Raw genomic sequence first — 21,234 nt, 5'->3', positions numbered from 1 at the left:
GTCCCAGATTCAATCCCTGGCATCTGCAACAGAAGAAAACTCCTGTCTGAAACCCTAGTGGTCAGGGTGCACTAGGGATGGTTGCAGGCCCAATGACGCCAGCCAGGCCATTTTGTCCAAGCCACATTCCACCTGCACATCAGTGATGTCATATATGATGTCCAATGCAAGCAGCTAAAAACATGGCTAGGTGGGCCAAAATGGGCTTCTGAAGCCCTGCCAATCAGGTGATAGGCAGGGCTTCTAAAGTGCTGCACATCTGCCTTCTGAAGTGTGGTGGGACTCCAAAATGCGTTCCAGGAATCTCTGCATGAGGTTTCTAAAGAGCCCTGCATGGTGCTTTGATTGTTTGAGGCTTCAAAATGTGATGGCCATACCAGTTTTCCTATTGCTACGTTCTTAATTTGCCCAGACTGTGAGATCAGATAAGGTGATGTCAGGTAGGTAGAAAAAGAGAATCTAACTACCTTCCCAGAGCTAAGCTCTGCCTTTATCCGTCTTTAGCCGACTTTTATTTCAGTCAGCTTTTAAGGTATGATCTCCTATCTGCTTGAATTTTTAGTTTGCTACTGATGTCTTTTAAATCCTTTAATTGTTTTTATTTACAGTTAAAGATTCTGAAATTGCAAAGGAGATAAATTTGGAATGCACATTTGACGCAGCAAAGTGAATCCCCCCCCTCAAATCATCTTAACATTAAAAGGGGAAGTCAGATATAAAGTGTACCTTTAAAACAGCACAATTAGGAAGAGACTAAAAATATTATCTTAAGTCTCCCAATCTTGCCTATGGTGGTTCATGGTGGGTGATGGCTGTGGGAGCTCAGGCTCAGTGACCTGCGTTTGCACTAAGAGGCAGACAAGAAGCAGTCCTCTGGCCTCTTCACCAGCCTCAGCTTCTGTAGCTGGAGTCAGCTAGGGCCCCACGCTCCCAGGCTAGGTGGGAAAAGGCCTGCAAGGCAGGGAGCAGGACTTCCAGAATTCACAGCCAAGGTAGACACCAACAGGTGTAGCTTTCCAATGCATGGAGTATATTTTCACCGCCTTTTACAAAACCTTTTGGCTCCTTGTTTCTCAAAAGTCTTTCCTTTTTTTAAAAAAAGTCACTTAAAATGCCATCCTGTTGATTTATAGGAAGTGCAGGGGTGTGTTGCCACAAGTGAATCAGAAGTAAGTTATCATGCTTCTGTGTTTAATACAGTATTCCAATAATGCAAATATTTAGTATTTTGTTAATATGGCTTAAAGTTGGAATGACTGGGAAATCATATATTTTTGGTCTTAAAATAATGTTGTTCCTTAACATCATAGGCAACTTGCAAAATTAAAAAAAACAACCCAAAGGCAAGGCCCTGGCTGTTACTATGCAATCCATTGTGTTCATGTTGATCAATCAGTCATTCTGTTAAAAATGTCAGAGAAGATACTTTTACCACCAATACTAGCGTGTTCCTAATTAAATTTAACAATAGGGATGAAATACAGGAATCAGTTCAATGCATTTATCATAAACTGCATTCATATATTTAAAAAGTACCTACACAAAAAATATATTTGACCCTTTCATAATATGTCTTCTTAATTAGTACAGTGTTTTATATATTTTTTTCAAATGGTGCCCCCATTTTTCAAAGGTATATCCATTTTTGTCATCCTCTCAAGGTCCTGCTTAACTGATATTTTCTACAAGTATTTTTTTAAAGCTTTTGTTTCAGTAATTGCCATAACCTTATTTTAAAATTAAAGCTAGGTTATTAGACAACAAGGTTCAATTTGTTCATTTATATGAACTCCATGTGGATTTTGAAAATCAAGATAAATCTTCATGCACAACATACAGTCAGATTACCCCTGGACAATATATTTATGTTGGGTCTGATAGCAATCAATGGTTTAGCTTCATTGCATTTCAAGATGTATTTGCACCCAGTTGTCCAGTGATAGTGTCCTCACCCTGGAAATAATTTAGTTGCAAATTGACTGGAAGATGGTGAAAATTGAAAGTTAAAATTAGAAATACTCATAATAAACAGCAGAAAAAAGGTCAGATGATGCCACGCTATGATGAGATTGGAATGGCTGGTAAATGAGGTTTTGTGTTTGTCGTGAGATGTATGTGACATGCCTACCCAATGCTGTTGTAATATCCAGCCTAGCAGAAGAGATTATCTGGCAAATTGACACTGGAAAGAATTTTCTTATGGACTAGGAAATTAGAATTGCACTCCTTTCTTTGATGTGTGCAATCCTCACTGTATTATGCAGCTAGCTTAGACTGAATATTAAATATATAATTTAATACATACTGTTAAAAATATCTTAAAATAATAATACTATTATTGCTTTTAAAAACATTGTAGAAACATTTAAACATCAGGTAAACATTCAGTGCAACAAAGAAGACTGATCTTTGTGTACAATTAATTTTTAGCTGTTCAATAACCTTTCTTTTTTCATAGGGGTTACTAAATTTGGTAATGTGGTGGCTTTATTTGAATAACATAATAATTGTGCTCCTTCAATATTTTAAAGGGGGAAATAATATTTAAATGCTTTCAAATTAAATGAAGAACAAAGAATTGAAGGTGAAACTTGTTTCTCTTAATGTGGTATAAAATTTCAGACTGAGATACTAGAGAGAGCTAGTTATTGATTACTGTTTAGAGCAACATAAGGTTATCTAAACAAGAGAGAAGAGTACATTTTTAATGTATTTATAGAGTCTGCTCTGCTTCAGAGATAAGTGTGCTGTCACCTTTGTACCTGTTCAGTTTCAAAAATGGTTTAACTTTAATAAGGAGCCCTGCAATATTTAAAATTGCAGTAAGACACCCTAAGGGGTTGCAGTCACAGTAAACCCAGCAATCTGTTAGCTATTTATAATGTATTTTTACATGTTGTCTTGGAAGCAGGAATAAACACACCAGAGAAGGAACCAAAAGTAATTACTGCAGCAGGGGAACAACCACTACTTCCGGCTAAAGAAGAAGATGGCGCACCCAAAAAGTCCAAACTTTCTGAGGAAAATAAGTTTGGTCACGAACAGGTAAAGTGTATTGTTAGATCCTTACTGCTTTGTAGCATTGTTTTTCTTACGTCATAAATATTTTGGGGGTGAATTCCTATGTCATGCTAATTCATCAGGTGCTATGTTGGACCTTGTTCCTCTAGTTCATCTTCCTGACCTTGTCAGTGTTGCAAAAAGATAAAAGGGCCCACATTTATCATAAGAAGCAAATCCTTATGTCAGAACTAGTTACCAGAGCACTATATATGCATGTTTGGATGCTTGGGAGACCTACAGAGGAAAAAAATTAAAAATCCAGAATCCCAAAGAGAACATGTCCAAAACTTACCCCAGCTACCATTATCTGATATTTTAAGCCACAGGTGCTTTATTTCTTTCCAGATGATTCCTGACTGGCCACTCAATAGATACTGTGTTATAAAATAACAGGTGTCATGAGATAAAAATTATAAAACTGTATAAGCTAAGGAGTTCATTTACATGGTATCCAAACTCTTCTTTTGCTGCCAAAATTCACCCCCCATGACTAGTCAGGTTTCCTCCTTCCTTCTAAACCTGCACCTTTTTTCATGGCAGTGGTCTTCCCACGTGAGTTGTGTATCTGGGTATTGATAGAGGCTGAAGGTAGTGAGGAATTGATGGAAGATACTGTAGGTGGCAGGCAACAGAGAAGATGCACCATCTTGAAAAGAGGGCCAGTAATACTGTAGTGACAGACGATTTGCTCAGGGCGTTAAGCAAGCTTTGTCTAATGGGCTGAATCTTTCTTGGATGTTTTTCAGTTTTACCAGTGCCCTTATTGTAACTACAATAGCAGGGACCCAAATCGTATCCAGATGCACGTCCTGTCACAGCATTCTATGCAGCCTGTTATCTGCTGTCCCCTCTGCCAAGATGTCCTGAGCAACAAAATGCATCTTCAGCTGCATTTGACCCATTTGCACAGTGTGTCTCCTGACTGTGTAGAGAAACTGCTTATGACAGTAAGTGTTTAAAATGCTGATGCACATTTGACAAGTACATGGACTGTAAATGATGCTGAATATATTATGGCATTGTAGATAGAGCTAGAGACTTGGAACCTGGGCTCCTGAGATTTCTTCGTAGTCCTGCCAATAACTTAGTACATCCCTTTGGCCTATTCATTTAACCCTAATTTTCAAAGACACAAGAATCTGAAGCACTCATTAAAAACAACCTTTCAAGATCAAGGCACTCACCTCAGTGCCTCCATGCACATCCTAAACTGGTTCTACTACTATCTTTCCCCACAGGGGAATTTTTAGTCTTAATTTACTGTAAACAGTGTTCTGAGGGCCAAATACACAAGAAGTTACTGTTTGCTGGCAATTTTATGAGAAGTGGTAAATTGTGAAGAAACAGATAAAAGTACCAGAATGTTTTTATATTTACAGGATGGGGGAGATGAAACCTTTATTAGTAATAGGACAGGATCCTAGCCTTGTAGTTCACTATAATTTTCAAAAGAGTATCTTGATTGAAAAACAGGGTAATAAATATGAGGCAATTAAAAAAAGGTTATAGTAATATGGTGACAGGAAAGTTAAAAGGCTAAAAGTGTTTGTGTGGCTACTGCTTTATGTAGTGTTATTTAAAACGTGTATCAGCAACTTATGTTGCCTAGAATTTACTATCACACTGTCTTCCATATTCTTTCATTTCTTAATTATGATCAAACCTGACTCAGATATCACAAAAAAAGCTCTAATGTGTTGTGAAGTATTATGTGAAAGCATCTTTAGAATTATAGGTCTGGCATGTGCTGGAAGAGAATCAGTTGTGATTTAAGGTTCTAAGTACAAAGCAGGAACCCTATATCAGAGGTATATATGCCTAAGCAAAATCAGTAGAAGTTGCCACCAGATTTGAAAAAAAAGAGTCCCTCCCAATTTCAAGATTTGACCATTTTACCAATTGGTACAAACTGGATTGTACTAGTACTCTCAGAAGTAGTTATTTTGTTTTGCCTTTTCTCAGCAGCTGCTTAAAGTGCACTTTTGACGTGTAACAGAAAGTGAGCCTTTCAATAGCTCTCCTTACCTGTCTTGCTAGGGACATTTTGGTTAGTAATCCTGCATCCACACCATTTTCACTGCTACATCTGTGAGCTTAATTCCAAGATTAATCAAACAGTTAGTTGTTTCAGTTGGCCATATGTGATAAACAGTGCAATTCTCTTGGTGAGCACAGTATCATGCCTGATGGTGATGATGATGATTAGTACCCTGCCCATCTGACTGGGTTTCCCCAGCCACTCTGGGCAGCTTCCAACAAAGATTAAAAATACATTAAAATGTCACACATTAAAAACTTCCCTGAGTTGTGTGTATGTGTGTTGTTGTTTTTAAAGGTTCCTGTACCAGATGTGATGATGCCTAATAGTATGCTACTGCCAGCAGCTGCTTCAGAGAAATCTGACTGTGATGCCTCTGCAAGTCTGACAGCTGAAGGATCTGGGAAATATTCAGGTATTGCAAGAAAATCCAAGCCTGCAGAGGGCGAGCATTGCAGTCTTTTGTTGATAAACCTCCTCTCCTTTTGGGGTGTGCTTGCTATATTAACCAAAGAAAAATAAGGCCTGATTTTCTTCAGCAGCGTTTCATGAACGTAGCACTTTTATAGCATACAGTATATGTATATATGTTTCTTTGAACAGATACAACATCTAGGTTGGGTTACACATTTTAAGACTTGTAGGCTGCATTCAGTCCACCCAATCTATGCCCCTACTCCATACAGCTACCTACTGTATGGTAAAGGAAAAAGGTAAAGGACCCTGGAGGGAGCCAGCGTTTGTCCACAGACAACTTTCAGGGTCCTGTGGCCAGCATGACTAAATTGCTACTGGCTCACATAGGACTGTGATGAGTGCCAAAGCACATGGAAATGCTGTTTATCTTCTCATCACAGTGGGACCTGTTTATCTAGCTGCACTGGTCTGCTTTTGAACTGCTAGGTTGGCAGAAGCTGGGACAGAGAAATGAGAGCCCACCCCTTCTTTTGATACCAAAGAGTCTTATGGTACTTTCATGGATCACAAGCCTGTGCTGAAGTCAACACTGGGCCATGAAACCTTATGCCATAATAAATTAGACAGCCTTTACAGTGCCACAAGGCTCTTTGTTATTATTGCTGCAGCATACTGGCTCCTCCTCTGGAAGTTCTTTCTTTTAATATGTATTATGTATTCAAATGCTATGGAGCTATATAATTTCTTTCCTTTTTTTTTTTTAACCAGGTGAAAGTCCTCCAGATGAGAAGAACACCTCTGGGCTTGAAGAATCAAAAACTGGAATGGAAATTAAAACAGAGGAACAGAAGCCACTCAAAGAATCTACTGAAATGCCAGATTGGAACAAAAACAGCAGTAAAGATATAAAGATCGTCGAATCACTGCCTGATCAGTTGAATGAGCAGCAGAAGAGGCAGCAGCTTTCTGTTTCTGATCGCCATGTCTACAAATATCGTTGTAACCATTGTAGCTTGGCTTTTAAGACTATGCAGAAGCTTCAAATACATTCCCAGTATCATGCTATTCGGGCTGCTACTATGTGTAGCCTTTGCCAACGTAGCTTCCGTACATTCCAGGCTTTAAAAAAACATTTGGAAGCAGGCCACCCAGAACTCAGTGAAGCTGAAATTCAGCAGTTGTGTGCATCTTTACCTGTAAATGGTGAACTCTGGGCAGAGAACGAAAGTATGGCACAAGATGAACATGCACTAGAACAGGATATAGAAAGAGAATACGAGATGGACCAGGAAGGTAAAGCAAGTCCTGTAGGAAGTGATAGTAGCTCCATTCCAGATGAAATGGGCTCAGAACCAAAGCGGACCTTACCTTTTAGAAAAGGGCCAAATTTTACTATGGAAAAATTTCTAGATCCTTCTCGCCCATATAAATGTACAGTGTGCAAAGAATCTTTCACTCAAAAGAACATTCTTTTGGTTCATTATAACTCAGTGTCTCATTTGCATAAACTCAAAAAGGTGTTGCAGGAAGCATCCAGTCCAGTCCCTCAAGAAGCTAACAGCAGCACTGACAACAAACCCTACAAATGCAGCATTTGCAATGTTTCTTATAGCCAAAGTTCTACACTGGAAATTCATATGAGATCTGTGCTTCATCAGACTAAGGCAAGGGCTGCAAAATTAGAACCAAGTAGTAATGCAATGAGTGGAAACAGCATAACAGGAAATGTTAATAGCCCCAGCCAGGGGATGGTAGATCCTACAATATTACCAGCAGTTAACAGCAAGGAAACCCACATAGATGCCAAAGAATTAAATAAAAAGCAAGTTTCTGAATTAGTTTCTGCTCAGCCTACACATCATCCTCCCCAGTCACCAGCACAACTGCAGATGCAACTCCAGCATGAATTGCAACAGCAAGCAGCTTTCTTTCAACCCCAGTTCCTAAATCCAGCATTTTTGCCACATTTTCCAATGACACCAGAGGCGCTATTGCAGTTTCAGCAGCCACAGTTTCTTTTTCCATTCTATATTCCTGGGACAGAGTTCAGTTTGAGTCCTGATCTGGGTTTGCCTGGTTCTGCTGCATTTGGTATGCCTGGCATGGCGGGGATGGCCGGGTCACTGCTAGAAGACCTGAAGCAGCAGATGCAAACTCAGCACCATGTCGGTCAGACGCAGCTACAGATCCTACAGCAGCAAGCACAACAGTATCAAGTGACGCCACCTCCAATCCAGTCACAAAAGCAGCAGCAAACTAGTAAGTTGGTGAAAACAGAGCAGAACAGTGCAGTAAGTGCTGAGTGCCAGATGATGAAGGATACACCACCATATAAGGAATCGGAAGAGATTTCAGAGAAACAAGAAAAACCAAAGCAAGAATTCACAAGTGATAGTGAAGGACTGAAAGAAAACAAAGATCTAAAGAAGCAGAAGTCCTCTGAACCAACCATCCCACCACCTAGAATTGCTTCTGGGGCAAGAGGAAATGCAGCCAAGGCATTGTTGGAAAACTTCGGCTTTGAGCTGGTTATTCAATATAATGAGAATAGACAGAAAGTACAGAAAAAAAATAAAGCTGGTGATTGCGAAAATACTGACAAATTGGAATGTGCAGCATGCAGTAAATTGTTTTCCAACATTCTTATATTAAAGAGCCACCAAGAACATGTTCATGGACAGTTTTTTCCATACGGTGCATTAGAAAAGTTTGCCCGTCAATACAGGGAGGCTTATGACAAGCTTTATCCTATTTCACCATCTTCCCCAGAACCACCACCTCCTCCACCACCACCTCCGCCTCCACCTCCGCCTTCTTCACAACCTTCTTCATCCAGTTCTGGAAAGATTCAAAGCATTACTCCTACTCCTTTGCAGGCTCCACCACCAACACCGCCGCCTCCACCGCCACCCCCACCGCCACCTCCTCCTCCACCACCACCTTCTGCACCACCGCCAGTGCAGCTGCCAGTTTCCTTAGATCTTCCACTTTTCCCTCCAATTATGATGCAGCCAGTGCAACACCCAGGATTGCCTCCTCAACTTGCCCTCCAGCTACCACCAATGGATGCGCTGTCTGCAGATCTTACTCAGCTTTGTCAGCAACAGCTAGGATTAGATCCAAATTTCCTACGGCATTCTCAGTTCAAGCGGCCACGTACAAGAATCACTGATGACCAATTAAAAATCTTGAGGGCATATTTTGATATTAATAATTCACCGAGTGAAGAACAGATTCAAGAAATGGCTGAGAAATCTGGCCTTTCCCAAAAGGTTATCAAACACTGGTTTCGAAATACCCTATTTAAGGAGCGACAAAGAAACAAGGATTCCCCATATAATTTTAGCAATCCTCCAATAACAGTTTTGGAAGATATAAGAATTGAACCACAGCCAAGTTCTTTAGAGCATTACAAATCTGATTCAGCGTTCAGCAAGCGATCATCTAGAACTAGATTTACTGACTACCAGCTCAGAGTCTTGCAGGATTTTTTTGACACAAATGCTTATCCAAAAGATGATGAAATTGAACAACTTTCAACTGTACTTAACCTACCTACTCGAGTTATCGTTGTATGGTTCCAAAATGCACGACAGAAGGCTCGTAAAAGTTATGAAAATCAAGCTGAAACTAAAGATACTGAGAAGAGGGAGCTCACCAATGAGAGGTACATTAGGACTAGCAACATGCAATATCAATGTAAAAAATGTAGCGTAGTTTTCCCTAGGATCTTTGACTTAATTACACATCAGAAAAAGCTGTGTTATAAAGACGAAGATGATGATGCACAAGATGAAAGCCAAACAGAAGATTCAATGGATGCTACAGATCAAATGCTTTACAAGAATTGCACAGTTTCTGGCCCATCTGATTCATCAAAAAATATGGCTTTAACAACAGTAAGCTCTGGATCTGGTTCCAGTACGCCTTTGCTGCCATCACCCAAACCTGAACCTGGAAAAACCTCTCCTAAACCTGAGTCAACAGAAAAGCCAAAGCAAAATGATACCATACCTAAGCAAGTGGAGGCTTCCTCCCAAGGCAACAAATCAGTGCAGCCTGCACCAACCACCTCCTCTGATCCGCAGCCCTCAGCTTCTCAAACACAGCAACAGAAACAATCCCAAATAGGAGGCAGACCACCTTCTGCATCACAGACAACCCCTGTTCCCTCCAGCCCTTTAGCAATCCAAATGACGCCTCTTCAGAACAGTCTACCTCCTCAGTTACTACAGTACCCATGTGACCAGTGTACAGTTGCCTTTCCCACTCTAGAACTTTGGCAAGAGCACCAGCACATGCATTTCTTAGCAGCCCAAAATCAGTTCCTTCATTCCCAGTTTTTAGAAAGGCCTATGGATATGCCCTATATGATATTTGATCCAAATAACCCTCTGATGACTGGACAATTGCTGAGCAGTTCTTTAGCTCAGGTGGCACCCCAAGTGAGCTCAGCTCATACAGCTCACCACGCTGCTTCGATTCCTGGCTCACTTAAACGAAAACTGGATGATAAGGAAGATAACAACTGTAGTGAAAAAGAGGGGGGAAACAGTGGTGAGGACCAGCACCGGGATAAGCGATTGAGAACTACAATTACTCCAGAGCAACTGGAAATACTCTACGAAAAATACCTTTTAGATTCCAATCCTACCAGAAAAATGCTAGATCACATCGCACGTGAAGTAGGACTAAAAAAGAGAGTTGTACAAGTCTGGTTTCAGAATACAAGAGCTCGAGAAAGAAAAGGACAGTTCCGTGCAGTAGGTCCAGCTCAGTCTCATAAAAGATGTCCTTTTTGCCGAGCACTGTTTAAAGCAAAGTCTGCTTTAGAAAGTCATATTCGCTCTCGGCACTGGAATGAAGGAAAACAAGCAGGTTATAGTTTGCCACCAAGTCCTTTGATAGCCAATGAAGATGGAGGAGAGAGCCCACACAAATACATGTTTTTTGATTATCCATCGTTATCATTAACAAAGATTGATTTATCGAGTGAAAATGAATTAGCTTCTACTGTCTCAACTCCAGTTAGTAAAACTGCAGAAATGTCACCGAAGAATCTTTTAAGCCCTTCTTCCTTCAAAGCAGAATGCAATGAAGACATAGAGAATCTGAACACAGCTCCTGCTGATGGTGGGTATGACCAGAATAAAACTGACTTTGATGAGACTTCATCAATTAACACAGCAATCAGCGATGCCACAACAGGAGATGAAGGAAACAATGAAATGGAAAGTATGACCGGTAGTTCAGGAGATGTGAAATCCACATCCTCTCCTAAAGAGCCAAAAAATGTTCTGAATGACAGTTTGCCAAAAAACACAAACATGCCTAATATGGAGAACAGCGATGACAAATTTCTATTCTCCCTGACTAGCCCGTCAATGCATTACAGTGACAAAGATAGTGAACTTGACCAAAGTGTTTACATTACTGATGACCCTGATGATAATGCTGATCGCAGTGAAACATCGAGCATAGCTGATCCAAGTTCACCTAATCCCTTTGGAGCAAGCAACCCTTTTAAATCGAAAAACAGTGACCGGCCAGGTCACAAACGATTTCGGACACAAATGAGTAATCTGCAGCTTAAGGTCTTGAAGGCTTGCTTTAGCGACTATCGGACTCCAACCATGCAAGAATGCGAAATGCTAGGGAACGAGATTGGCCTGCCAAAACGTGTGGTTCAGGTTTGGTTTCAAAATGCTCGAGCAAAAGAGAAGAAGTTCAAAATTAACATAGGGAAGCCATTCATGATCAATCAGAATGCAACTGATGGCTCAAGACCAGAGTGTTCCCTATGTGGGGTGAAGTATTCTGCACGTTTGTCCGTAAGAGACCATATCTTTTCCAAACAACATATTTCAAAAGTGCGAGAAGCTGTGGGAAGTCAACTGGACCGGGAAAAAGACTACTTAGCTCCTACAACTGTTAGACAGCTGATGGCACAGCAAGAATTGGACCGTATAAAGAAGGCTACAGATGTTCTAGGCTTAACAGTACAGCAGCCAGGCATGATGGAGAGCAGCTCACTTCATGGAATCAGTTTGCCAGCAGCTTACCCAGGACTCCCTGGCCTTCCTCCAGTTCTTCTGCCTGGAATGAATGGTCCATCTTCCTTAACAGGGTTTCCTCAAAGTTCAAACAGTAAGTAAAAAGGAAGAGGATAAATTGTTGCTGCTGTTGTGACAAAAGGAATGGGTGTGTTGGTTGCCAAAACATTTGCAGGTAGATCCATTTCTGTTAGTTCTGTGGCTGTATATTAGAACATTTTCTAAGAAAAGTAAAATGGGATGTGTAAGCAATAACTTACATATACACCTTTAAATAACACCATTTAAGTAACAATGTAGTGTTTGTTTTTACCACTTTTAGATATTCAGGAAATTATTTAAATAATAAAAAATATAAAATTGAAGTACACCACAAACTAGCCAAGGGCAGAGCATTTGAACTCAAGTCCACCTTTATGAACTCGCTGCGTTATCAAATAGTATGAGTTGGGTATCTTTACAACTTAATAGATTTTCCATGAACTTTCACCACAGTGTGAAATAGTTTGTTTCATAAAAGCAAGTCAGGAGATAATATTTAGCAACTAAGGCAAAGGTCCAGTCATGTGAAAATGAGGGCCTGTACACTAAAATATATTGTTTCCTTGAATTTATCTAGTTTAGCCTGTGATCCTTAAAACCAAGTCCCATTGAAATAGTGAGATAATCATGGCAAAGACTGGGCTATTAAGACAGTTAATGACTCTGGGTTCAAATCCTGGTTTTGATCTGCTGGGAAATATTTGTAGACTGGGGTTACAGACTAAGGCACTGAGTTCAAAGGTATTTATTTAAATTAGCATAAACCTGCATGTTGATAGGCATGGTTTACGTATGCAGGGGCAAAAATGCAAACAGATTTTTTCCTGTCTTGTAATTTACTTCAGAGTTAGTTAAATTTTGATAAGAGTTCCTCTTAGGTTCCTCTTAAGTTAGGGGTTTTTTGCATCAAATTAATAACAGTCGTTTTAAAATCTGCTAATACAGCCTTTATTCCTTACCATACATATTTTGTGACTTCTGAATAAATACTAAAAGTGTTCTACAATAATAGGTTCAAGATCCACACTGCCTACTGCCAGTACTATGCATAGGAACAGCACCTTTCCCATGCAGCATTCTTCTCATTCATCCTAACAAAAATAAAAAAGCTCTTTAGCATGGATTTTTGTAGTTTTCATTTTTGTTTTTGGGGAGTAATATTACAAGTAGGCACCTTTCTATGAATAATGCACCTGTTTATAGGAAGTGAAGTTAAATAAACTATGAGGCCCAGCCCACCCATGAGGTGAAGCAGTCACCATAGGTGGTGGAAACCCCTCAGGCGATGCCTACATGGGTGCCCTGCTGCCAACAGATAAGTGCCACTGCCGTCGCCCATGTTTTTCAGAAATGCCTGAGCAGGAATCCTACTTCATGGTTTATATTTAGTCTCCGCAGTTCATATCCTGGTTTGATGGGGTGAAGGGTTAGAACTCTAGAAGACAAATAAAAGCCCAAATCCTGTTCAGTATCTGAAACTTCTCAGATTTTTTTCCCCCTTGTCCAAATGCTTACTGAAGGTTTAGATTCCTCACTCAGGTTAGCTTTTTGTTACAGCCCTTACCTCCAGGCCAGAAATAGATACCCAGTAGATTTTTTTGAGGTACATGGTTTCAGCACTGCTCCCCACTCCCACCCTTCTGGTTAGCAGAGTATGAGGGTCTTCTTGGTAAAGCATGTCATAGCACTCAACAACTTCTCTTAAGCCCTTCATAACACTGATTTGCTATTGCAGAGCTGAGAATTGGTGACCTGCCAGAATTATCCTATGGGCTTTTCAGCCTTTCCTCATAGAGTACCTGACTGGCTCTGTCAAAGCTCTATGCTCCCTAAGTCCAATCAATTCTGCGTTTCTGCAAGTGCAACAGCATACATATGTTGGTGTTTTTGATGTCAGGAATAAGGGCAGAGTACATAACTTGCTCTGCTTTAAGACAAAATTTGCCCATAGTTACTGCATCAGCATTTTGGCCATCTGGAAGTGAAATAATATTTAGATTAGGTAGTAGATGTAGCTACTGCCATGTGTGCAGGCCAACTCTCACTACTTATTGGTTAGGTCTAGATAGCTCACCGTATGAACTGGACCACTCAAGTTACCAAATCTTCAAATCATTAATGCAGCTACATAATCAATGAAGTATTGGTTAGGAATGAGGCACACTTTCACCTGATGTGGCTAATCTCTCTGAATAAACGCAAACTAAAGAGATAGGAGACGTTTCGTTCTTCAACATACTAAGTAGCCCCTCCATCCTATCTTTATTGCCCAGAAAATATATGTTCCTAATGGCTCTTAATGGAGTAGTGGAAGTGAAAGCAAAATAACAGATTATATTAATCTTTCATTAGTGAAAAGTACTCCTCAAAAGTTCTTTAATATATGCTCAATGCTGATATGCTTCATATCTTATTAACCCACTTTTAACATATCCTTGTTTTGCTGTGAGCAGCACTTCACATCTGTGTCTGATGCAGCAAGAGAGATTCAGTCAGGATCTTCTTGTAGTCCCACCCTCTGTGCTTATCCCAGTTGCAAACCTTTACAAGAGTTGCTTTTTTAACCTTGTAAAATGTTTCAAAATATGTTAAAATTCCTTCTGCGTGCTCCTGTGGGTTTTCCCTACAGCATACTCAAACCATGATACATGACACCTGAATTTAAATGTGTAATCTTCTTAATCTTTCCTCTTCATAGTTATGATCAGATAGATATATGATCAAATAGACAAAATTATATTTGAGCATGTTCTTCACATGCAATTAGCTATTTACATAAAGATTTGAAGAATTAGAAAAGATGTTTTCATTAACATAAATAAGCTCTGTTCTATAGGTGCTTCAAAACAGCAATGGATACTTAACAGGCAGAGCAGATGAAGCAGACTCTAACCTCAGAAAGCTTATGCAGCCATACATTTGTTATTCTTGATGTGCCACAAGACTCCTTAACATTGTGCCACCTAACAAAATATTAATGTTATAGTGTAGTGTTTGCATTATTTGGCACATTTACAGTATAATCCTAAACATACCAGTTCAGAACAAACCCCACTGAATTCAATGGAACTTACTCTTTGATAAACATATATAGCATTACTGCTTTAATCAGTCTTACAGTTGCTGCACTATATGTCCAAATCATGTTCATTCATAAACATTCATTCATTCATTCATTCATTATGTCTCACCAAAATTTGAAATCATGTCTCACTGCTTTCTGACGTCCTTTGAAAGTTGGTTGAACTGAGATGCAAAATGTAAAATTCATAAAAGATATTGGGTCAGGTGGTACCTAACACCAAGAAAACTAGTGCTAATATGCCCAGGAACCTCACCAAAATGCTGGAGAGGGTGCACCTCCACAGGCACATACCTCCACATGTGGTGGGAGTGCCCCCAAATCCAACTATTCTGGACAACAGCCATACGAGAAATATGTAAAATAACTAAGCAAGTATTAGAAATCACCCCAGAATTAGCCCTACTAAACATCTTCCAATACAATAATGCTCATTTACACCACAAAGAACTCATAACCCGCCTACTTTCAGCAGCCAGAAACACCATAACCAGACACTGGAGAGACCTGTCAGGAGTAAGCATGGACCAATGGTACCAAATAGTATGGGAAACAGCCTTACTAGAAAAAATAACCAATAAACTGAAACAGACACAGGGACAAACAGAAGAAGACCCCTTTACCCTGGTATGGCTCCCCTTTATCACATACACAGCCCAACAAGACAATGACAATAATCCACCAATAGCATACAAATCAACATGGCTAACCTGACCCAAAACACCCACCCACCCCACTCACACATGGAAACAAAGATCATCACAAATGAACAACCACACCCTAGGCCAACCCCAACCTCTCTCACCATCAAAGGAACACAAGTGAACAGCAGAGAACCTGCACAAGCAACACTGACACCAAACCCTACATATATTAAGTAAAATAGAAACACTGCCACCTGACCCCACCCCCACCCATCTTACCTCCCCTCCACCCCTCTCCCCCTTTTCTTATGTCTCAACAAATGAAACTGATTTGTAAAAATGTTATATGGAAAAAATACGAGAGAGACATTACACATACTTCTGTAAATCAAGAAAACCTTTAATAAAAATACATTAAAAATAAATTAAATTAAAGATATTGGGTGGTAGTCAAATAAAATTTACTCAGAGTAGACCTACTGCAATTAATGACCAAGACAGAGTTCATTAATTTCAGTGGGTCTACTCTGAGTAAAACCTAGTTGAACATAAAATTATTTGAAAAGTCTGCTTGAAGTGACCAAGAACATGCAGTGCAACAAGCCAGACCATAGATAACAATATCAAGGGATTGAGACCTGCGCACACACACACACAGAGAGAGGAATGAAAACAGTAAAGTAAAACTGTGTGCAGCGGTGATTACATTATAAGATGTAGCTTTCATGTTAGCTGGAACAGTGTGGCTGGACCTATATACCTACAAAAACAGATCCATATGAATTGGAAGCAAATGAAATTCTAATCCCATTCAAGTAAATTATAGGGATGCAAGAATTTTTCACACATTCCAGTGCACTTATTAAAGCCAGGTGTCCTAACAAGAGCTCAGAATGCCAGACAATTGAGTGTTCTTAGGTCAAAGCAGGATGCTCCCTGTTCTTCTACTGCAATTAGTGAAAATGTCTATGAGAACAAAACTGGGTAAGGTAATTGAACCTAAATCCTACTAACATATTTTATACATTGTTGCAGTAGAAATGCATTTGACTAATTCATTTTTCATTCCACCTTGAATATGGTGGGATTTAGTTCTTAGTTAACATGCACAGGATTGTGTTGTTAGACCCTGGTACTCTTTAGTTCTTGGTTTACCTTTCCTTTCTTCATACATCCCTTTACTCATGCAAGTACTTCAACACCCACGCCCCTGCTATAATAAATTTAGCACCTGTTATAGCTATTTACTTGCTTTTAGTCTATTAGAATGCTGTTGTTTCATGTTATTGTCTCTCTCTGACATCATAGTCACAAATACAGTGTCACCTTGGTTTTTGAACATCTCGGAAATCAAGGGTTTCAGTTTTTGAACGCCAAAAACCCAGAAGTAAATACTTCTGTTTTCAAATACACCTCGGAAGTTGAACGGCTTCCACTGAGTTTTTTTCCCAATTTTCTCTATATAATTTGCAGACCGCCCTTTGCACTTCAGTTTTCGAAAGTTTCAGAACTTGAACAGTCTTCCATAACGGATTATGTTCAAAAACTGAGGCACCACTGTATATGGTATCACATTCACAATTTAGGTTTGTGGCACATTAAAGACTTAAAAATGGCATAAGCTTTCATGGACCAGCTTTTTTCTTCATCAAACACATGGAATGCCATTCTGAGTTGGCAGGTATATATGTGTGTGTTTATGTACACACACACACACACACACACTAACATATGGATAAACATACAGAGAATGATATACCTGTGATATCAGAGGGAAATGAAATGCAGGAAATACAAGAAGTGATGATGAGATTAAAGCTTCAATGTATGTAAAATAATTGCAGCGATTCTCTATATCATTGTAGGGAATCTGTAGCCCTCTTAATGTTATTGGACAACTCCTGTTAGCTATCTGTTTGATTGAAATAGGGGTTCGACAGCATCGGGGTGGGGTCATAGGTTCTTCTTTCCTGGTACCATGCAGATATCCTGCAGTTTTTTGTATCAACAGTGATTCTTCTCATAGTTAATGTTCCCAGGCCTCTCTAGCTGATCTTATATTTCATTTAAAAACATTTGGAGAATAGGAAATCTTTAACTTTGCATAAATACATCTTGGTTAATTGTGCTGCAAGTAGGAATGGTCCATTCATCTCTACTCCGTTCAGTCATTGATCAGTTAATTTTTAAGTTGCCCATTCATTTGATATAAGGGCAAGACACATGCTTGGATTCATGCTATGATTCTATGTGAAGACCAAAAGATCATAATAATTTCTCCCAATATACTATATATCTAGTTGTTAGCCCATATCAGAAATAGTTACACGCTACTGGTAGGGAAATCCATACATTTAATATGAGTGGGTAACATTAAAATTTAACACAGTTGTCCCTTTTCCCCCCTAATAGTCCATTCAATGCTATTGTGTAGTTAGTCCAAAAAGTCACTATGTACAGTAATAAGGACATCAAACTTGTTTCTAATCCTGGACAATATATTTTAGTTTACCATTAAATAAAAATAATGATTCACTGACAAACATCAAATGGTTGCCTTGTTAAATCTTATCACCTCTTCCTCTAAGTTCTAATTGCTTTATCCTAAGCAATGCTAAGCACCTGGATATCGATGATTTAAGCACCATTCAGGCCCACTCAATTAGTACTTGAATGTAACTAATATTCATCTATCCTTGCAGTGCCCAGGGTTATCACTCTTATCCTCTTACACTGATCCTAGAGAGTGCTTTAAGCTCACCATTCTTTGAACATTAGAGTTTATCTGTTCTCATTGTTTTTATAAAACTTCTATTTCTCTGTAACAGCTTCTTTAAAAAAATGTTTCTACAGTATTCTGGCCAATTATACTTATCATAGGAACTGCATTACAGTATTTAACTGTAACAAACATTGTCTATACCTGGTATTTGAAGTGCGACAAGGAATTTTTCATGCATTGTACATAGATACTCCAAATAGGGTCAGTGCACGTTTACAGTTTCTTTTGCTACTAAAATACATAGCTGCATGACTTATGTCAATAAAAACAACTACATTGCTGACCAGCTGTACTAACACATATAAAACCCAATCCTATTCATGCTTACTTGGCATTAGGACCCCATTTAGTTTAGAGGGGCTTACTCCCAAGTGAAAAAATTGTCCAGTAGCACCTTAGAGACCAACTAAGACCAAACTTAGTTGATCTCTAAGGTGTTACTCCCAAGTGGTGTGCCTAAAATAGCAAGCCAACAGCACAATCCTAACCATGTCTACTCAGGTTCCCTCTGCTTCTTTACACTTCCAAGTCATATCTGATTGTGTTTTAGAAATCTTAGCCAACCAATTCGGAGTTAAGTACCATCTATCAATCATTTTCAAATAATTCTCTTTCAATGAATAACATGTAGTAAATTTCAGGTTGTTTTTCCAAAGTTTCTCTCAGAGGTTAAGATCTATATTATGCCCTATATCTATTGCCAGTGTTGTCATTAAAGCTTTAACTAGCTCGCCTTTTGTTTCCCAGTCTAATAAAAAATTATACATTTTAGACAGAAGTGTATCCTTATTCTGTAAGTCGCCCATTGTCTATCCATATTAACTCTCTTAATTGTAATTGCTTCAGTGGGAGAAAGCCATAAAAGTGTTTTTCTTTCCAGCAGGTTTTTATATTTTTCCCAGACTCTATACAGATTCTTCCTAAGAATGTGGTTCATAAAACTATTATAGATTTTAGCCTTCCCATACCAAAGGCATGAATGCCAGCCAAATTTTAAATCATGACCTTCTCAATCTAAAATGTCTGCATTGTTCGATACAATCCATTCTTTTAACCAACACAAACAATCTGCCTCATAATGCAATTGCAGATCTGGCAAGGCAAAGCCTCCTCTTTCTTTTGTATCTATCATAATTTTATGTTTAATTCTTGGCTTTTCCCCCTGCTGGATGAATTTAGAGATATCGTGGGGGTTTTTCATTCTTTGAAGCAGTTTAAATTATTTACAATCGGGATTGATTGGAATAAAAACAACATCCTGTGGAGTATATTTTAATGGCTGAAATTCTACCTAACAGGGAGGGTTTCATTCTCTCCCATATCTCCAATTCTTTCTCAACCTCTTTCCACAATTTAATATAATTAGTTTCTTTTTTTAAAATGATATTTATTGAGAATTTAAAATTACAGAGAAAAAAAGAAAAAGAAAAAAGAAAAACAAAAAAGGCATTAAACAGTACACGTCAATAAAAAGAAAAAAGAGAACAAAACACACAATACATCAAAACCAAAAACAAAAGCAAACAAAAAATTTAAAAACAAATCCAATATTCCCAAATCTTTATCTTTCATTAACTTGTTTCATCGACCTCCTCGCACCTCCCTTTTTTGTATTCTAATTATTAATTATCTCAGCAAATCCTGTCCATCTTTCAGTATATTCTGTCATTAAATTGTCTTGATTTATTTTAACCTTATCTTACCATAAAAAGCCCTAAAACTTAAAACTTATTTGTACATAACTCCTTATAGCATTTCTACTAAAGCCAAATATTTTCATTCCAACATTTTTTCTAACACTCATTAATTTTACAATAATTCTCTAAATGAATTTTTAAACTTTCTTCCAATCTTCATCCACCATCTCTTCTTCCTGGTCTCGGGTTCTGTCAGTCCTTTCTATCCATTCCATCTAGTCCATTAACCTGGTGATCTTCTATCCGAGGCTCTTAACTCTTTTCCATGTCCATTTTGCAGATCTTCTTCATATTTATACCTGCACTTTACTTTGTCTTCTGCTGATCTTGTTCTTAATTTCCTTCCTTTATCGCTGAGGAGTAGATCTCGGGGAAACTCCAACCTAACAATGTCTTTATCCCTTCTCGACAGGTCAGCCCACTCTCCATAGTCAGCACTAAAATCCAAAAGGTATTTGAAGGCATGTTTCAAAGTCCCTCCAAAGTCAAAGGCCCCCACAACTCCAGACTCCCCCCATCCCAAAACCAGATCCCAGAAGCCAGAACATCCCTGCACAGGGGGATCTATCCAACTTCCCATCTCCAAACCAAACGAGACTCCATCTCTCCAAATCTGACTTTCTCCAGATTCAGTCATCAAAAACAGCAGCTTATTTTCCTTAATATAATTATTTTCAAATAGGTTAAGATTTCTTCCTGTCAGCCAGATTCCCATAAAAGAAGTATTTAAGATCATGCATGGTGCGGAGAAGCAGTAGGTCTTCTTTCCCTTATAATACTTGAACCTGAGACCATGCCATATCTACTGGTCATAATGGCTATGTTCTACCTCCACAGTTGGAGGCAGTATGTCTCTGTATACCAGTTGCTGGGAATCATCAGTCAGGAGAGTGCCTTTGCAGTCAGATCCTGCTTGTGTGCTTTTCATAGGCATCTATTTGGCCACTATACAAACAGAAAGCTGGACTATATGGGCCTTTGGCCTGGACCAGCAGGAGCTTGTATTGTGATAAGCTGGTTCTTCCTTTCATCTTTTCAAAAAATGCTTGCTTTTGTATTGAGTTGTAAATGATCTCCCCCTTCCTTCATTAACTCAAAAGGTACCTATCTTGAAATTTATTTAAATTTAATCCGTTCATAATTTCATTAATATGTTAATGGCAGCAGAGTAATCAACTAAAATTATTTACTAGATTGATAATTCTAAATATTATGTGCACCTTGGGTCTGAAATTAGACTCATATAGACTTGCAGATTGCATAGACATGCCTAGGTAGACTCCATGACAGGACTCTCCAAGTGTATTTGGTATCTTTAGTTCCACAGGCATTGTGTTTTTGTATAGGATGATTATAATATGAAGTGCTTGTGTAGCATATGTCAAGTGTTCAAAGAGCTTCTTGGGCATTATCTCA

The 21,234-nt window shown here is 38.9% G+C and overlaps 1 protein-coding gene across 10 annotated transcripts in view; it reads left to right on the top strand.

Moving 5' to 3' along the window:
* ZFHX4 (zinc finger homeobox 4) overlaps nucleotides 1-21,234 on the top strand; it is a 180,508-nt gene that overhangs the window by 154,706 nt on the left and 4,568 nt on the right. For 6 of the 10 annotated variants that reach the window (XM_083517140.1, XM_083517142.1, XM_083517134.1 and 3 more), the window contains 4 exons: nucleotides 2,909-3,045; nucleotides 3,810-4,010; nucleotides 5,399-5,516; nucleotides 6,287-11,665. In XM_083517140.1, the coding sequence (XP_083373266.1) occupies nucleotides 2,909-3,045; nucleotides 3,810-4,010; nucleotides 5,399-5,516; nucleotides 6,287-11,665 (5,835 nt within the window). The remainder of the gene's footprint in view (nucleotides 1-2,908; nucleotides 3,046-3,809; nucleotides 4,011-5,398; nucleotides 5,517-6,286; nucleotides 11,666-21,234) is intronic. The other 4 variants (XM_083517135.1, XM_083517141.1, XM_083517143.1 and 1 more) reach the window with 1 other exon arrangement.

Source organism: Podarcis liolepis (assembly GCF_965112155.1).
Source record: "Podarcis liolepis genome assembly, chromosome: 8".
Lineage (NCBI taxonomy): Eukaryota > Metazoa > Chordata > Lepidosauria > Squamata > Lacertidae > Podarcis > Podarcis liolepis.
The sequence above is the reverse complement of the archived record's forward strand: the minus strand, read 5'-3'. Positions and strand labels throughout refer to the sequence as shown.